The 20,220-nt window shown below is 43.4% G+C and overlaps 1 protein-coding gene across 1 annotated transcript in view; it reads right to left on the bottom strand.

Moving 5' to 3' along the window:
- LOC124620123 (odorant receptor 43a-like) overlaps nt 1-16,178 on the bottom strand; it is a 39,504-nt gene extending 23,326 nt beyond the window's left edge. Inside the window, exons 1-2 of the mRNA XM_047146793.1 lie at nt 15,843-16,178; nt 3,633-4,081 (exon numbers count right to left, since the gene is read on the bottom strand). Coding sequence (XP_047002749.1) covers nt 3,633-4,081; nt 15,843-16,178 — 785 coding nt within the window. The remainder of the gene's footprint in view (nt 1-3,632; nt 4,082-15,842) is intronic.
- Between the last annotated feature and the right edge of the window lie 4,042 nt (nt 16,179-20,220).

The raw sequence follows: 20,220 nt of genomic DNA on the forward strand, positions 1-20,220 counted from the left end.
TTCTAATAAAACCCCTTGTCATTCCAAGCATGTGTGTCAATTTGTACGTCTCTATCTACATTATTCCGTGATTTATTCAGTTTCCAAATTTATACTGACTTTTTGATCACCCGGTGTACCCCTTAGAATTTATGCTAAGAAATACTCGCAAAAGTTCTAAAGCAAAGGCAAATGATTCTGTCGAAAGATGATTTTCATAAACCCCTCTTCCGACTTCATTAGACTTTCGGATTCCCTTGACAACACATATTGTAGCTCTTCTGTGGTCGTTTTGGAGGGCCTTTACATGGGCAACACTACTCGTATCCAGAACGATCAACATGTCTCTTGCGTTTACTTTTTGCCGGAAGATGGATCACCAGAAAAACGATCACTTTTTCGGACCAATGTCTCCACACCGAGCCTCTTTAAATTTTGGTTGAAAGGCGAAATCCACAAAAAAAAAAACTGTGTCAGGCAGCACAAAACTAATACTGGTTTTGAAGATAACAGGTTTTAACTACTCATTTGCTTTAACTTACATTTTCTACTTATAGAGCAAGCTACCACTTATCACAAGAAGCAGAAATTCTATCCAAGTCATCCTGTACCCTCCTACAGTCACCGAAAGACATACTTTCTCGTAAACTACTGTTTTATCAGCAAACAGTTGTAAGTAGGCTGTTTAGGTTTTTATTTTTGTAACGCCTCATAGTGCTCTGTATGAAAATCGTTGACTTCGCTGTATGCAGTCTGTGGCTGGTTGGACTCATTGTTGGATTATTCGCTAGTGCAGTGTTGAGCAGTTGGATGTGAGCAGCGCGTAGCGTTGGGCAGTTGGAGGTGAGCCGCCAGCAGTGGTGGATGTGGGGAGAGAGATGTTAGAGGTTTGAGAGGTTACTGTGAGCAGACGATCTGGACGTGCGTCCGTCAGAAAAAGAAAATTCGTAAGACTGGATGTCGTGAACTGATATATATATATATATATATATATATATATATATATATATAAAATGACTTTTGATCACTATTAAGGTAAATATATTGTTTGTTCTCTATCAAAATCTTTCATTTGCTAACTATGCCTATCAGTAGTTAGTGCCTTCAGTAGTTAGAATCTTTTACTTAGCTGGCAGTATTGGCGCTCGCTGTATTGCAGTAGTTCGAGTAACGAAGATTTTTGTGAGGTAAGTGATTCATGAAAGGTGTAAGTTATTGTTAGTCAAGGTCATTCTTTTTCAGGGACTGTTGAAAGTCAGATTGCGTTGCCCTAAAAATATTGTGTGTCAGTTTAGTGATGATGAGAATAAGTAAAGAGAGAACTGTCTGAGTACGTTCAGTTTTGCTCAGCTGTTTGTAAATCAAATAACGTAAGAGTTTCTCCAGCACTGTCATTCTTTGCATACAAAGGGAGAGTTTCACAGTCGCAGATTTCTGTTCCCCCTACCTGTCAGATCGTTTATGTGTGTAGAGAACACACTTCCCTCGGAGAATTCTAACGATACCCTTGCCTGCGATGAACACCCGCTCTTCAGGACCACGTATTGGTTTCTATTACTATAAAAGAAATTCATATAGCTGAGAGCCTATTTCGTGTGCTCGGAGCTTCGTGAACGCTCTGCAGAGTTGAAATTATCAAACGCTCTCCGGAAATCCATGAATTTGGAATTTTCTGTTGCCTTCATCCATATTTCGCAAATTATCGTGCGAGGAAGGGGTAAGCTTACTTATACACGAGGGTTGTTTTCTAAATCAGTGTTAATTGTGGATAGAAGCTTTTCTCTCGCAAGCAAATTTATTATAGTCAAACGCAGAACGTGCTCAAGAATTCTGCATCGTATCAACTTTAAGGACATTGGTCTGTAATTTACGAGTCCGTATTGACTGGTCCGATGATGTTCGCCGCGAATTCTTCTCCTTTGCTAACCTGTTTATCTTAGGGCAACAGCAATAGCCCTAAGTTGTTCGTAGGATATATTCCAATTTCTTTCTTCTACTCTAACCTATCTGTTGTAGTCGTACACTTTGCTATAAAACGTAGCAACGCGTCTCACTTTCCTTTCACTAGAGCGATGGAATATGTGCTTGTGAAATAAGTGACTTTAATTAGTAGTAGAGTACAGAGCATCTATTGTGCCTTGATGGTTGGAATTTATTTGCGGATACGAGAAAGAAAGATGCGGGGGCACAGTGCAGAAGGCGTTGGCGGATGCGTAATTTGGACTGACCAGTGAGGGGTCGCTTGCACTTTGCAGTCGTGCTTTGGGGTAGCGGTGGACTCCAAAGAAGAAAGGGGCCTGGCGACAATGGTCAAGCACAAAAGAAAAATCAGTGTTTTTGTATAGACTCCATGCCTGGATATGTCGTTTAAGTACCAACTTATGTTTCTGATGAAGCATCACGTACGAATATGTTGTCTGAAAAGCTTTATCAATTATCAGTTGTCGTAAGTTGATAACTTATTTGAATATAGAAGAATTATGGAGATAGTTTTTGTGATTTCGCACTGAATTATTTAAATGTAGAAGTTCTCTTATAGCCATCGCCCCTGTGCAATCGGAAATGAAGTCAGCGGTTAAATGCGTGGCATTGCATACTGGGACCACATCATTAAGAGAAAACAAGATGGCGACCGGGAATTTCGGAAAAGAAGGTAACTGTTATTACATAGGATCGAGTAAGCAATGTATGTCCTTGATTTCATCTTTTCTTTGTAATGAGCCTACAACCGAAAGCAAAGCGAAAGCGTAATAATATGCGAAAAAGGCACACTTCATCGAGATTTAACACTGATTATTTGTTACTATAAGCATATGTTCAATATATCTCATCTTTTCCCTTATGGAGAGTGATTCAAAATTCGTATTACAGGGTTGTAGGAGTTGTAGAGGGGACTCAGTAGCTGAAGTCTGATAAGGAACCCATGTCTGGAAATTCACGTTTTGGATATGAAATAAGTTTGAAGATCGTATGACTTCACAGTATGCACGCAAGGTGAGAGAAGGGCTCCGTCGTCGGTACCAGCTGTAGTTAGTACTCCACGTAACAACTTTGTCCGACTAGATACTGAGACGCTCGATACTAGGAGGGTTGGTTGTGGTCCTCCGCCGGCCGCGGTGGCCGTGCGGTTCTGGCGCTGCAGTCCGGAACCGCGGGACTGCTACGGTCGCAGGTTCGAATCCTGCCTCGGGCATGGGAGTGTGTGATGTCCTTAGGTTAGTTAGGTTTAAGTAGTTCTAAGTTCTAGGGGACTTATGACCTAAGATGTTGAGTCCCACAGTGCTCAAAGCCATTTTGTGGTCTCCATGGACACGCTGCACTCTCGACTTTCAAGAGGACGTCCTTCGTCACGTAGAAGAGAAGTCGAAGACAAGCATTCGAAACATATCTCTTGCTACGTGCTCCACCAACACACAGATCAGAGCTCAATGCCTCTACTCCGTGCGTACTGTAAATTGGGAGATTTGAAAGCGATCAGGTTCTCAATATGATTTTACATCCAAATGGTACATCGGGACGTGGCTTCCTTATGAAAGCTTCACCTCCTAAATCCCTTCTACAGGTCCTAAAAGCCTATGATAGGATTTTTGAATCACCCTGTACACACACGAATAAACGATCAAAACATGCACGCAGCTTGCTTATAGACTTACTTGATTATTGCTTGATGGTGTAGGACGCACTTCTCTAGTTGGTAATAAAGGTCCCGGTAGTCAGTACTTTGTAATGTATCCAAGGGTCGTGAGGAGTTCTCTTTGCCGAGACTGACAATTTTCCTGTTGAGCAGCGAAAGTTGCATACGTAGCTGAGCGATGAGGCTGATGTTGAAGGAGTCGAACACCATGGTCATCACCACGACGTGCACGGTATCCACCGTGCAGTAGACCCACGTGACAGTGTAGCCCAAGGTCGTCGACACGTCGTAGGGCAGAGCCAGGATGAAGGGCAGGCCGTCGGGGCTGACGGGGGAGACCAGCCAGCAAGCTGAGAAGGCCACTCCGAGCGAGATGTAGGTCAGCGTGAAGCGGCGCACGGTGCGGCCCTGCGCCAGCAACACAGGGACGTCGTCCGCACTCAGGAACTCTGCGAAGTCCTGGCCCACCTGCCGGCAGCAGCGTACGGCGTCAACCACTGCCTGCCAGAGCTTTTGTACACTAATTACTCTAAGGCTTTTTAGCCGAAACTGGTGACAGTTTGTTTGAAACACAACAAGAACGGTATTGAGACCAGGCTTAACAGTAATGACTACAAGGCAGATCACGAGCCTCAGTCGAATGCGGCTCCTGCCTCGGTAAAATACGGCTCCTGCCTCAGTCTAATGCCACTCTTCTCCACTTATCAATACTATGTCCGTGGTTCTCGTATTGATAAAGCTGTGCACAGCTGTTGGCAATCAGTTAATCAGTCACTCTCACAGTAATATACTTGTTGTTTGTCATGCAGTAACATCGGCTATGTAAAAGTGTAATTATTGCTGGTGTCATAATGCTTGTAAACAGTCTGAGAAGCACAAATACGAATAACAGGATGAACTACATCTACATCTACGTCCATACTCCGCAAGCCACCTGGCGGTGTGTGGCGGAGGGTACCCTGAGTACTTCTATCGGTTCTCCCTTCTATTCCAGTCTCGTATTGTTCATGGAAAGAAGGATTGTCGGTATGCTTCTGTGTGGGCTCTAATGCAGAGTGAGAAGAGGATTCTGCTTCAGAAGAGAGTCGCGATATACACATGTGCCTTTTGTGTCAGGAGACACAATGACATTTCAAGCACAGTAATCTGGTATGACATCAAGATATGAATAAGGATAGTTCCACTTTCCTATTGGCTCCCATTTAAGGAAAACTAAATTCACGTCACTGAGTGAAAGAATTAAAGATCAGAATAATGTGCAAGATTACAAAGAAAACTGATTCGGCAATTGGTTTTTAACATTGCAAAACCGAAGGAACCCTACACAGTGTTGTAGTACAGGAAGAATGATTTGACGAAGCTCCCCACGCTAGTTTGTGTCATGCAAGCCTCTCCATGTCTGGGTTAACTTCTACATCTTACATCAACAGCTTACTGTATTCAGATCTTCATCCCCCTCTAGAGTTTTCACCCTCCTCACTTCCTTCCACTACTACATCGATTCGTTTCTTAGTGCCTGAGGATGTGACGTATCAACCGATCTCTTCTTTTAGTCATGTTGAGCCATAAATTTGGTTTCTCCCCAATTATATTCAGTTCCTTAAACATGTAGTGAGTTTACAAAGAAGATTGTTTATAAAGAAGATTTGTTTTTATTTTAGACCCAAATCCTTGCTTGTAAGGAACTATATGTATCCAAAGATTGGTGTAAGTGTACTTATACCTGATTGCACTACATGGTATTTCTCCAGATTGTAATGGTAAATAACGGGTGGATTGTACTGTAATAAAAACGTTTTTGCCGAACGGGTGTATTGCCAGTATTGCTGCCGGCTGTGCACTGTCTATACCAGGTAATAAAAAAATGTGCTTGTGAGGCTTTCAGATGCCGACATGCACAATATGATTTCACACCTGCCCACATTTCCACAAACATCATTCAGCATTTAAATATTTTCATTATTCTCATACTCAAGTAGTTCTACAAATTATCAATTACATCAGCTCAGACACCAAAATACATTGTCACTTCAAATCTTTTATTTGCAGCCCTGGAGAATCAGTTTACTGTTGATGTGGGGATGTCTGTCTCGTTTTAGCTATAAAGGATTCAGCAACTGTAGTGTTAGAATTATTGGAACTTCGGCAGGACGAGGGACTGAAATAACTCAAAGGAAGAGGTTGTTCAACTGCTGAATTTGAAAGAGGTCTCCAGAAGAAAAACACTCAGTAACAAAATAATATGTCACGAGACTGAGCTCAGGTTTTTGGTACATTTATCTGTGTGACTCACTGTACTCAGCTCTAAAGCTAAGGATGTGAACTAAATTATGAACATTTAAATAAACTTCAGCGAACTAGCTTCACCAGTTATCAGCCTAATTACAATCAACCCACAGCAAAACTGAACACGCTAAAAGGCACATCACAGAAGTGACTTCGTACTTCCTGTTGTATAATGAAATGATGTTCATTGATGTTATAGAATAAAAATAAGTTTCTTCATTAGTGAAATAAAAATATTTCTTCATTGATGTAAAGTGTTAGTTTCCAAACAGTGCATCTGTCTTCGAATTAATTACATACCTCTTCGATTCACTTAGATAAAGTTAGTGCCCACTTCTGATATACAATGGTGGAAAATAAAATCGCAAAACCAAGGAGATGTGCGACGTAAACGAAGGTTGATAGGCGTGTCTCTATATCTGAAAGATAATGTCTATTCAAATTTCGTGCCAGTCGCATACGTTTGGCGCTATGAAAAACAAGCTTGTTTTAAATACACGATGTAGCGGTCGTGAACGTTAGTTACTTTTGAGATTGGACGTGTTGAGCTGGTGTTAGGTAAGAATGCCTTTAGGGCGACAGAAACGCCATTATCAACAAATTACTGAGTTTGAACGAGGTCGTGTACTACGAGAAGCCTGATGTTCCTTCTGCGATGTTGCAAAAACACTTGGCAGGAATGTAGCCATGATCGCTGGCAGCGGTGGTGACAGGAATGTACTGTTGCAAGAAGAATGGTCTCCGGGCGGCCATCTGGCACTACCGAGAGGGAAGACCATCGTGTTCAACGTATGGCTCTGACGCATCGTACTGCTTCTGCAGCAGTAATTTGGACACTATAGTAACACCGAACTGTTACTGGTCGGTTACTTCCAGGACAGCTCCCAGCCAGTCGCCGATTAATGGACTTCACTTACCCAGACCACCGCCACTTGCGACTTCAGTGCTGTCAGACTAGCACTCATTGGACGGCAGGGCTATGAAAATTGATTCTGCCTCGTTGCCTGAACACTTCTTTCCCTTGTACTGACTATTTTTTTTCAAAGTTTATAGTGTTCAGGTCTAAAAACAAAGTAAAAAACTGAGTTTATACATTCTGCTTCGGGAATGTATGTGTGTGATGTCCTTAAGTTAGTTAGGTTTAAGTAGTTCTAAGTCGAGGGGACTGATGACCTCAGATGTTAAGTCCGATAGTGCTTAGACACATTTGAATTTGCGTGTATACATTACTTTACAATAAGTAGAGAAGTATCGCAATAAATATTGCATATACCTATTCACCAAACAGGCAAGATGCTGAAAATACAGGAGTTGGGCAAAAACATAGAAATATAACGAGAAATGTGTGCTTGAACATAAATGCAGATGATATCCAAGGCTGCTGGTTGCTTTGTTGTATTTGACCACGAACATCACCTTTCCGATGTCTTCAATACGTAGCAAGTGTCAGTCATGACCGAAATAATGTGTTGCGTAATTGTGAATGCATTGTCTCGGCGTTAAGTGAATTCAAACGTGGTAAAATTGTGGACGCTCGTATGGTGAGTATTTCCGTAATCAATGTAGCCGAAGTGTTTGGTGTCTCAAGAGACATTGTATCGAAGATTTGTACCACACACAGAGCAAGCGGGAAAACATCATCCGCTAAGTCGCTGTGCGGATGAAGGGTGTGTGTCGAGAGATCTTGACAGGCGGTCATTGAAGAGGATGGTGACGAAAAATAAGAGAATAACAGGTGCAAAAACGACTGCAGAACTGAATGTCGCACTGCTAACGCTGTCAGTACCGAAACAACACGAAGGGTGTTCCATACTGCATGGCGAACTGGAATTCCAGAAACTCACACCAGTAAGGAAATTGCCCGTAACATGAAAACGTGGTGCCCAAACTATGAAACCTGCACTATAGAGCAACGGAAGAAAGTAATTTTGTCGGATGAGTTTTATTCCAGACTGTTTCCAACTTCTGCCCGAGTTTACAGCTCAAGAGTGATGATGCTGTTTTCCAAGGCGATAGCGCCCCTGTTCATACAGTTCGGTTCGACCATAACTGGTTTTTATGCGCGAGGTGAGTTGTTGCATGTCCCCATGCCACCACAGTCCCACATCGCAGTATTGTTGGACCGTTTGGCTTGGTTCAAATGGCTCTGAGCACTATGGGACTTAACTTCTGAGTCATCAGTCCCCTAGAACTTACAACTACTTAAACCTAACTAACCTAAGGACATCACACACATCCATGCCCGAGGCAGGATTCGAACCTGCGACCGTAACGGTCACGCGGTTCCAGACTCTAGCGCCTAGAACCGCTCGGCCACCCCGGCCGGCTGGACCGTTTGGGTCTACTCTGGAGAGAAGTGTGCGTGATCGTTATCTACCGGTCTCACCGTTACCTGAAGTTGACAATATTTTGTAGGAAGAATTGTACCAGATTCTTTTGTAAACAGTACAGGACCAGTATTTATTCATTTTCAGACGACTGGAATCCGTTCTGAATGACAACGGATTCTCTACCCTGTATTAGGCATGGTAATATGTTGTCTTTTCTGGGTTTCCATATTTTTGTCGATTACCAGCATTTTTAAGAGAGCACAGTTCGAATCACAGTGATAAAACAGCGTTTCGTGAATATCATTTAACATCTGAGCGTTAATTTGGAACCCCTGATAAGCACCTGAAAGCGCTACGTGATGAGTCTAAGGGACACCTAATGAAAATGTTGGAAGAAATAGAGATTTTCACCCAGTTTACGGGAGTCTGGAAACATATTAAATATCGTGCTGTAGCGTTCTCGCTTCGCACGCCCGGGTTCCCGGGTTCGATTCCCGGCGGGGTCAGGGATTTTCTCTGCCTCGTGATGGCTGGGTGTTGTGTGATGTCCTTAGGTTAGTTAGGTTTAAGTAGTTCTAAGTTCTAGGGGACTGATGACCTCAGAAGTTAACTGCCATAGTGCTCAGAGCCATTTCAACCATTTTGAACATATTAGATCCTCAGAACAATTTTATTAAGGGTGTATTTTTTGGTAACTTTGAAAGTCTCTTTCAGTCGTCCACCTCAACACAACGATACTGTCAGCAACAGCACCACTCATCAAGAAGAAACGGCGGTGGCATAGCATCTCACATTCCATTCTAGCAACAAGACAACGTGCAGGCAGGTTTCTGCGCACACTGCAGAACCTGCACGCCACACAGGCCACCAAACACAAGCAAATACCATTAACTACAGCCTTACATCCTGTTCCCTGTAAGTTTAGTTACTGCAAATAATAACATACCTATATTTTTACTATTTTATACCGTTTACAGTTTTATGCTTTGTGATGAGTGTCAGTGGCTCTTAGTAGGGGCCGGCCGCTGTGACCGAGCGGTTCTAGGCACTTCAGTCCGGAACCGCGTGCCTGCTACGGTTGCAGGTTCGAATCCTGCCTCGGGCATGGACTTGTGTGAAGTCCTTAGGTTAGTTAGGTTTAAGTAGTTGTAAGTTCTAGGGGACTTATGTTAAGTCCCATAGTGCTTAGAGCCGTTTGAACCATCTTGGTAGGGCAAATGGTGATCGTGATGGGATTGTGGGGCCCAATGGGTATACTGATTACTGAGAAACAATGCTTTACTTGTTCCGGATAGACATTATGTTGTTAGAAGTGTGAGAAAGATACGCCCACTCCAGCGACTCAGGCCGGTGAAGGCTCGCAGGTGGCGGCTTCAGCCCTGGCGAGAAGGAACAACACCAGCGCTCCTACATGCTGACGTCAAGCAGAGCGACGGCCGATGACCTGACAGTTGGTCACGGCCTTGAAGTCAGCATCTCTGCGTGTTTTGTTGCAGCGGCATTTCGCAGTGACAGACGCCTCACTTAGGCGGCTCAGGTGGGGCAACGTCTATGAAGGTGGTAGGCTTGGACTGTAGGGCATGAGCACTGTGGCGGCAAATCCTACAAAGAGACTCAATGCAGGAGGCAGCTAGTCCAGCCTAGTCTCAAATTAACGGCTGCGATGATGATGCCCAGTCGTCTCGTCATATCGCTTGGGCCAGAGTAGTGGTGGTGGTGGTGGTGGTGGTGGTGGTGGTTGTGCTGGACTGCAAATGTCTCTTCCTCAAAATCTGCTAATATTTATATAGTTCTGATGTTTTGCACAAAAACCCCACTTTTAGTCAAGTATCTAACAAGAATCTTGCGCCGGTGTAGTGGCACCATCCTACCCGCTCCAGCTATTACCACAATGTGGTGCAGTTTGCCGCTGAGTATAGCTAACCCATCTCGCCACCGCGTCGTGAACTCGTTGCTATGAGCCTTATGATGCCACGCTACGTGTGCTGCCCAGCAGTAGCTTGAAGTGTGCTGTACTGTGGTTCCTTTCAAAGTATACCAAGTTTTACTAAAATTAGGTAGTGACACTAAATACCATTGTTTAATGTTTTTTAGATATTTACATTAATTTTATTTCACGCAGTGTTCACATTTTGTAATTTTAGCATAAGCGTATAATGTTCAATTGGATGGAGATATGTTATGGCCAAGCCATGCCTCCCACTCTCCTCACTCCTTTCTCTCCCCTATCTCAGAACCCACTTCCTCTTGCCCTTCTCTGCTCAACTAAAACCTCTAAGAAAGATAGCTTGCCATCCTTCTCCATCTCAGTAGTAGATTTAATGTCGGGATTTACACCGTTCATGTGACCCATTAACTGCTGCAGTGTATTTTCACCGAGAGGCCATATCAGGAAGATGTTATCGACAAGCAATTCGCGACTTCAGGAGACAGTGGCGAGCCCATTGCTGTGCCCTCCTTCATTTCATAATATTCGTCGTGGTACAAGAAGTGCGTTGTCATTAGAAGATGACGGATCAATCTGACGATTTCAGGTAGAAGATGAGGCATACTGGAAGCTTAGTCGCGATATGAGACACAGGCCACAGTCAGGAAGACAGGGAAGCCATTAAAGGAATCTGGTTTACCATATGAAGTAGTGAAGAAATTAATATCTTGCGCTGCCAGACCTCCCAGGCTTTATTGACTGCGGAAGATACATAAGGAACACATTCCTCTTAGGCCTACTGTTTGTGCAATCAGCTCGCCCACCTTTTTTTTTTTCTTTTTGGGTCGTCAGTCTTCTGACTGGTTTGATGCGGTCCGCCACGACTTTCTCTCCTGTGCCAACATCTTCATCTCTGAGTAACATTTGCAACCTGCTGCAAGTATTCCAATCTCTGCTTTCCTCTACAGTTTTTACCCTCTACAGCTCCCTCTAGTACCATGGAAGCCAGTCCCTGATGTCTTAACAGATGTCCTATCATCCTTTACCTTCTCATTGTCAGTTTTTCCACATATTCCGCCGGCCGCTGTGGCCGAGCGGTTCTTGGCGCTACAGTCCGGAATCGCGCTGCTCCTACGGTCGCGGGTTCGAATCCAGCCTCGGGCATGGATGTGTGTGATGTCCTTAGGTTAGTTAGGTTTAAGTAGTTCTATGGGGGCTGATGACCTCAGATTTTAAGTCCCATAGTGCTTACAGCCATTTGAACCATTTTTGAACCACATATTCCTTTTCTCTTCAATTCTGCGCATAACCTCCTCATTCCTTACCGTATCAGTCCACCTAATTTTCAACATCCGTCTGTAACACTACATCTCAAATGCCTCGGTTCTCTTCTGTTCCGGTTTTCTCACAGTCCATGTTTCACTGCCATACAATGCTGTGCTCCAAACGTATAACTCAGAAATTTCTTCCTCAAATCAAGGCCTATGTTTGATACTAGTAAACCTCTCTTGGCCAGGAATGCTCTTTTTTCTTGTGCTAAACTGAGTTTGATGTCCTCCTTGCTCCGTTCGTCATTGGTTATTTTGCTGGCTAGGTTGCAGAATTCCATAACTTCATCTACTTCGTGATCATCAATTCTGATGTTAAGTTTTTCGCTCTTCTCATTTCTGCTACTTCTCATTACTTTCGTCTTTCTTCGATTTACTCTCAGTCCATGTTCTGTACTCATTAGATTGTCCATTCCATTCAGCTGATCATGTAATTCATCTTCGCTTTCACTCGGGATAGCAATATCGTCAGCGAATCGTATCATTGATACCCATTGACCTTGAATTTTAATTCTACTCCTGAACCTTTCTTTTATTTCCGTAAGTACTTCTTCGATGCACAGATTAAACAGTAGAGGCGAAATGCGACGTCCTTGTCTTACATCCTTTTTAATCCGAGCATTTAGTTCTTGGTCGTCCGCACTTATTATTCCCTCTTAGTTCTTGTACATATTGTACAGTACCCGCCTCTCCCTATAGCTTACCTCTATTTTCCTCAGAATTTAGAGCATCTTGTACCATTTTACAATGTCGAACGCTTTTAGTCGGTCGACAAATCCTATGAACGTGTCTTGATTTTTCTTTAGTTTGTTTTCATTATCAGCCCCAACGTTAGAATTGCCTCCCTGGTGCCTTTACCTTTCCTAAAGCCAAAATGTTCGTCATCTAACACATCTTCCATTTTTTTTCCATTCTTCTGTATATTATTTTTGTATGTGACTTTGATGCTTGAGCTGTTAAGTTGAGTGGGGGTTAATTCTCGCACCTGTCAGCTTTTGTAGTCTTCGGAATTCTCTGGACGATATTTTTCCGAAAGTCAGACAGTATATTGCCAGACTCATACATTATACACACCAACGTGAATAGCCGTTTTGTTACCACTTCCCCCAATGATTTTAGAAATTCTGATGGAATGTTATCTATCCCTTGGGCCTTATTTGATCTTAAATCGTCCAATCCTCTCTTAAATTCTAATACTGGATCCCATATCTCTTCTAAATCGACTCCTGTTTCTTTTTCTATCACGTAAGACAAATCTTCCCCTTCATAAAGCCCTTCAATGTACTGTTTGCACCTATCCACTCTATCCTCTGCATTTAACAATGGAATTGCGGTTGTACTTTTAGTGTTGACACCCTTGCTTTTAATTTCACCGAGGTTTTTTTTTGACTTTCCTTTATGCTTAGTCGTCCTTCCAACTATCATTTAATTTCGGACTTCTTCACATTCTTCATCCAGCTGTTTCGTCTTAGCTTCCCAGCACTTCTTATTTATTTCATCCCTCAGCGACTTGTATTTCTGTATTCCTGAATTTTCCTGAACATTTTTGTTGTTCCTTCTTTCATGGCTCAGCTGAAGTATTACTTCTGTTACCCATGGTTTCTTTGACATTACTTTCTTTGTACCTATGTTTTCCTTTCCAGCTTCTCTTGCTGCTTGTTTTTTATACACCCATTCCTCTTCAACTGTACTGCCTACTGGACTATTCTTTATTGCTGTATCTGCAGCGTTAGAAAACTTCAAGCGTATCTCGTCATTCCTTAGTATTTCCGTATCCCACTTCTTTGCGTATTGATTCTTCTTGACTAATGTCTTAAATTTCAGCCTACTCTTCACCACTATTATATTATCATCTGAGCCTATATCTGCTCCTGGATACGCCTTACAAAGCAGAATCTGATTTTGGAGTCTGATCATGATGTAATCTAACTGAAATCTTCCCGCTTATCATCCGGCCTTTTCCAAGTATACCTTCTCCTCCCGTGATTCTTGAACAGAGTATTCTCTATTACTGGCAGAAATTTATTACGGAACTCAATTAGTCTTTCTCCTCTCTCATTCCCTGTCCCAAGCGTATTCTCCTATAAACTTTTCTTCCGCTCCTTCCCCCAGAACTGCATTCAAGTCCCCCCATGACTATTAGATTTTTGTTTCCCCCTTTGCGTATTGTATTACCCTTCCTATATCCTCATATCTTTTCTCTTTCTCTTCATTTTCAGCTTGTGACGTCGGCATGTACATCTGAATATCGCTGTCCGTGTTGGTCTGCTGTCAATTCTGGTAAGAATAACCCTATCACTGAACTGTTCACAGTAACACCCTCTCTGCCCTACCTTCCTACTTATAAGGAATCCTACTCCCGTATACCTTTTTCTGCTGCTGGCAAAACATCTTGCAGGAAACTGCTGGTCCAAAAGATCCAGAGTCTCTTCTAGTGGTTCTCTCTCAAAAAGTGACACCATGTCCAGACTAACCATTACGTCGTATCGACCTATTATCATTTTCTTGAGCGTTTCAACAAATGTCCGCGGGTTTACCACATTATGTTCACAATGACCCAGTTTTGGCACTAATAATACTGCAAGATGCTTTCTACATCTACAGCTACATCTACATGGATACTCTGCAAATCACATTTAAGTGCCTGTCAGTGGGTTCATCGAGCCACCTTCACAATTCTTTATTATTCCAATCTCGTATAGCGCGCAGAAAGAATGAACACCTATATTTTTCCGTACGAGCTCTGATTTCCCTTATTTTATCGTGGTGGTCGTTCCGCCCTATGTAGGTCGGTGTTAACAAAATATTTCCACATTCGGAGGAGAAAGTTGGTGATTGGAATTTCGTGAGAAGATTCCGTCGCAACGAAAAACCCCTTTCTTTTAATGATTTCCATCCCAAATCCTGTATCATTTCTGTGACACTCTCTCCCTTATTTCGCTATAATACAAAACGTGCAGCCTTTCTTTGAACTTTTTCGATGTACTCCGTCAGTCCTACCTGGTAAGGATCCCACACCGCGCAGCAGTATTCTAAAAGAGGACGGACAGGCGTAGTGTGGGCAGTCTCCTTAGTAGGTCTGTTACATTTTCTAAGTGTCCTGCCAATAAAACACAGCCTTTGGTTAGCCTTCCCCACAACATTTTCTATGTGTTCTTTCTGTCAAATACCATGCTTTGTTAGTCTGTAGTTGTACTATGTCTTATCTCTCATGCAAGAGTATCGTGGTGTCATTGTCAAGCAAGAAAATGCTCGTCCGCACTTGACACGTGACTCTGTGAATTGTTTGGGTGATATTGAGGTGATACTGCGGCCAGGTAGATTATGAAACGTCCCCTTAAACTGACACACCATATTTTTTAGCGCAACGCAATCCCTACAAAAGAATAGGCCTGACTAACAATAACCTATACCTTTCATGAATCACTTACCTCACAAAAATCTTTGTTACTCAAACTACTGCAATACAGCGTGCGCCAATACTGCCAGCTGAATAAAATATTCTAACTATTGAAGGCACTAACACTGATAGGCATAGTTAGCAAATGAAATATTTTGATAGAGAACAAACAATGTATTTACCTTAATAGTGTTCAAAAGTCATAATATATATATCAGTTAATGACATCCAGTCTTACAAATTTACTGTCTCTGATGGACACACGTCCAGATCACCCGCTCTCAAAACTCCGCCATCTCTCCCCCTACATCCACCACTGCTGGCGGCTCGCCTCCAACTGCGCAACGCTACGCGCTGTTAACAGCCAACTGACCAACACTACAATGGCGAATATTCCAACAATGCAAACCAGCCACAGACTGCGCACAGCACAGTCAGTGATTTTCATACAGAGCGCTACGTGGTGTTACCAACATAAAAACCTAAACAGCCTACTTACAAGATACACTGAACAGCTCCCGATAGAAAATGTGTGGGATCAGCTTAGACGCCAATATCTAGGATATGAACGACAAGTAACAACAGTTGTGGGCGAACTTGCTCAGGAGAGAGTACAACATCTTTACGGCACTCTTCCCAACCGTAAAGGGCATGCATCCAGGCCAGAGGGGATGCAACGTAAGACTGATAAATGGGCTCATGCTACCAAGTTCTTTTAAATTTGCTTGATTTTTAATCACAGAAATAACGTCAGATATACTGTCAACCTGTGAAGGATCACTTTTGCTCCTCTCCATTATGTTGCTGTATTTTTTCTGTACAGTCAATGTAGCAACATATGGAAACCATGAAAAACCTAAATACGGTTTGCAGTACGATAACTTATCCCAAACGCGTGTCCAGTATCCAAAGTATTTGAGAATGGCTGGATTTGGCAATACTCTGTTCCGATACTGACCTGAAGAGCCAGCCTTTGGAAGTCGCGCTCGCGCACAGCGATGTGTAGCAGGCGGACGAGCCAGATGGCGGTGGTGTCAGCCACACTGAGCGTCAGCGTGAAGACGTCCAGGTCCGCGGTGCCCTCGCGGCACATCACGACTATCTGAGAGCAGAAGAAGGTAAAGCAGACGGTCGCGAAAACGAGTGTGCACAGTCGGAAGAGGAGATCGGAGCCGGCGGGGCTGCGCGGATGCCTCATGATGGCCGCCCAGTGGAGCGGCTTCAGCAAGTAGCCCAAGTCGCTGGCCGCTTCTACCGCCGCCACAGACGCCCTGGCTGGAGGAGCTGCTGCCATGGCATCCAGGGTACACTACGCATACAAAAAGAGAGTTCTACAAGCATCATTCTCTTGTAATTTTTTGCGATTTACAAAATTCCATGTTAGATTACCTTTAAGTACAAGAATAGTCAAAAAGTTTTAATTTCTTTCATCATTCTGATGCTTCCTACCGTAACTTTCCCTCCCATGCCAAGAAGGATCCTTTATTGTATGATTATATGATAGCGGAACAAACACTGGTAGCAGTTACTTCTGTAAGACATCTGGGAGTATGCGTACGGAACGACTTGAAGTGGAATGATCATATAAAATTAATTGTTGGTAAGGCGGGTGCCAGGTTGAGATTCATTGGGAGAGTCCTTAGAAAATGTAGTCCATCAACAAAGGAGGTGGCTTACAAAACACTCGCTCGACCTATACATGAGTATTGCTCATCAGTGTGGGATCCGTACCAGATCGGGTTGACAGAGGAGATAGAGAAGATCCAAAGAAGAGCGGCGCGTTTCGTCACAGGGTTATTTGGTAAGCGTGATAGCGTTACGGAGATGTTTAGCAAACTCAAGTGGCAGACTCTGCAAGAGAGGCGCTCTGCATCGCGGTGTAGCTTGCTGTCCAGGTTTCGAGAGGGTGCGTTTCTGGATGAGGTATCGAATATATTGCTTCCACCTACTTATACCTCCCGAAGATATCACGAATGTAAAATTAGAGAGATTCGAGCGCGCATGGAGGCTTTCCGGCAGTCGTTCTTCCCGAGAACGATACGCGACTGGAACAGGAAAGGGAGGTAATGACAGTGGCACGTAAAGTGCCCTCCTCCACACACTGTTGGGAGACTTGCGGCGTATAAATGTAGATGTAGATGAACCTCTTCATCTCAGAGAAACACACCCAAAGTCCTCAGTAATTTATTGAATGTATACGAATCTCTGTTTTCTCCTACAGTTTTTACCCTTCATTGTTGTGAATGGCATTGCTAGGCAACGATTTGCAGTCAAACACAACAATTTGTTTACCAGTCACAAGTCACATAACCGACTATTCAGATGCCCATACAGCTGAGTTTTATGGAACCCACAACGCCTTCAAATACCATGCACCACATTTTCATATTCTCTCGTTCGCTGTACACAAACTATTAGTCCTATGAAAAAATAACAGGCCTTCATGGTACGAAATTTGCTGTAGATAAATTTTGTACTAGATTGTTTTTCGCTAGAGGCTGTAATTTTCGAGTTATTCAAGGGATCCTGCCGCGGTGGCCGAGCGGTTCTAGGCGCTTCAGTCCAGAACCGCGCGACTGCTACGGTCGCAGGTTCGAATCCTGCCTCGGGCATGGATTTGTGTGATGACCTTAGGTTAGTTAGGTTTAAGTAGTTCCAAGTTCTAGGGGACTGATGACCTCAGATGTTAAGTCCCATAGTGCTCAGAGCCATTTGAACCATATTCAAGGGAGACGTACAAAAGTGACCTTCAAACGACTTTTTCTTGAACAACTCGACATCCATGACCTTCAGCGAAAACATATTCCAGTTCAGTATTTCACTACATTAAACTTTGTACAAAAAGGTTCTGTTCATTTTTTCTGTAGAATTAACAGTTTGCACAAAGAGAGCGAGAGGACATGAAAATCTTGCTTGAGGTATTTGAAGGCGTTGCAGGTTGCATAGGGGTAGCTAAAAAAAATGGTTCAAATGGCTCTGAGCACTATGGAACTTAACATCTGAAGTCATCAGTCCCCTATAACTTAGAACTACTTAAACCTAACTAACCTAAGGACATCACACACATCCACGCCCGAGGCAGGATTTGAACTTGCGACCGTAGCAGTCGCGCGGTTCCGGACTGAAGCGCCTACAACCACTCGGCCACCGCAGCCGGCTGGGGCAGCTGAACCATCCTGTATAACTAAAGAGTTTAAAACAAGTGATCTTTGGATTCAGCAATACTAAATCAGCGATATAAATATCTTTGACTACATCAGTTTTCAGAATCGTCCTACCCTGCATATCCTCCAGTTGGGTGGGTGGGTGATCATCTGCACTGGACGTGCTATCTGCTGTGCTTTTGACGTAAGCAGTATTGTCGTTCTTATTTTGTTGTCTCTTCTCTTTCTATTTTACCTTTTCTCCAAACATGTAGTGGGTGTCCGTCCTCTTGAATCAATGTAAGGTCACCAGATAGGAAACCAATGTATCTTACTTATGTGCCTCTAAATCGTGAAAGTTTCTAAGTTCGAGAATATATTCCTTGGACCATTGTTACCAGAAGTCGTCTGCTAGTTTCTGCCGTAGTTCAAATTTTTTTGTCAGATTGTGTGTGGTGCTAGGTTCTGGTACAGTTGGCACATTTAACAGTCGTTAACCAACCAGAAAGTCTACCAGCACTTCTATGTCATCTCTTGGAGATTAGACTTTGAGTTTACTGCAACTTGGATCCTGACCAAGCTAGTGTAGAACTGTTCTGCAGTTAGCCCTGATCGTCCTGACACTTTTCGTAAGCATCGCTTGACGGTGCCACCACCTCCCCACTAAGGCACCCTTGTTCCAATGAACTTCCAAGTGGTTCCCTTTTAGCTTGGAAGCAATAGCTCTCTGAGGTGGTCAGTAAATTCCATGGTTCCGATAATTGTGTGTTGGCGATTTGAAAGGCTTTCGCATTGTCGGTGTAGATGGTGCGACAAGCCACTTCTACAAGCAAATCTCTGTAAAAGCATAAAAAAATGTGCCGATATTCATATTGGAACAGAGTTTGTCATGTAGTATGCATGTTGTTGTGCATGTGAATGGGAATCAGAGATATAGGCCATGACTATGCTCACGCCTATGTTGACGTAGAGAGGACCTGCAAGTGACAGTGAAAGTCTTTGGTGGTCTCATTCGATCTGCAGGTGTGGGAGGAGGTGCTTCAATTTTTTGTCCTCTTGGAGTCATCATGACCTTGCATGATAAACATGTATTCACGATCTTTTTAATGGTTTGAGGACTTTTAAGCATCCAAAAATCTTTTTGAAGTTCGGGTAAACAATTTGGAAACCGAGATGCTGAAGATCAGTACGTGTTGGCAAGATGAGGAGCCTTGTGAAGCGAAGTGATCTGTCAAGGAGTATTGCTTACTAATGAGATCTGCAAACTGGAATCTACTTCCCAGACTAAGGAGTCCATCTTCAGTGAATAGACGAAGTCTTCAATTTTAGAGTCTTGCGGTATCGAATTACCGTTCCTCTGTGCATGGATTTCATTCGTGATACATTGGTGTTGAACTATTTTGATCCAGTAGGTGTGTGCGTTTGTGAACTCCATTGCAGCCAACTCTCCAGCAAGTTTATCCTTGTGACCAGTCTTGCGTGTGAAGCGAAGGATCCGACCTGTTGTAGTGTCCAGAAGGAACTGAATTCGGAAATGTCTATAAGGCTGAGAAGTGTAGTAAGTCCCATCACATGTTTTCGATTATTATTTCTCTCTCCTGGGAGGTCATGACGCCGGCCGGGGTGGCCGAGTGGTTCTAGGCGCTACAGTCTGCAGCCGCGCGACCGCTACGGTCGCAGGTTCGAATCCTGCCTCGGGCATGGATGTGTGTGATGTCCTTAGGTTAGTTAGGTTTAAGTAGTTCTAAGTTCTAGGGGACTGATGACCACAGCAGTAAGTCCCAAAGTGCTCAGAGCCATTTTTGAGGTCATGACGCACATTTTGAGTACCAGAGGGCCAATATTGTTCTGGGTGTGCAAACCATGGTGGTCATTTCCAGCAAACATGCCCAGATTGGGTTTGATCGCGAGAAGGCCCCGTATTAGATGATCCATAGGGTTATCATGTCCAGGAGAATATCTTCACTGACTAGGCGACTTATATGTTTGAATTTCTGTCACTCTGTTGGAGATGAAAGTCTTTCATCGATTAGCAGCACTGTATATCGAGTGTAAGGTCACTGTAGCGTCCGTCCACAACACTGCGTGAGTAATGTCAGCTGTACAGAAATATCATAGTAATCGTTCTGCCATTAAGCACCTAGAAATTCGAGACGTGGCAGTGTTATCTTTTTGACAGGGCAAGTCTGTTCT

This window comes from Schistocerca americana, chromosome 6 (assembly GCF_021461395.2).
Source record: "Schistocerca americana isolate TAMUIC-IGC-003095 chromosome 6, iqSchAmer2.1, whole genome shotgun sequence".
In the NCBI taxonomy this organism is placed as follows: Eukaryota; Metazoa; Arthropoda; class Insecta; order Orthoptera; family Acrididae; genus Schistocerca; species Schistocerca americana.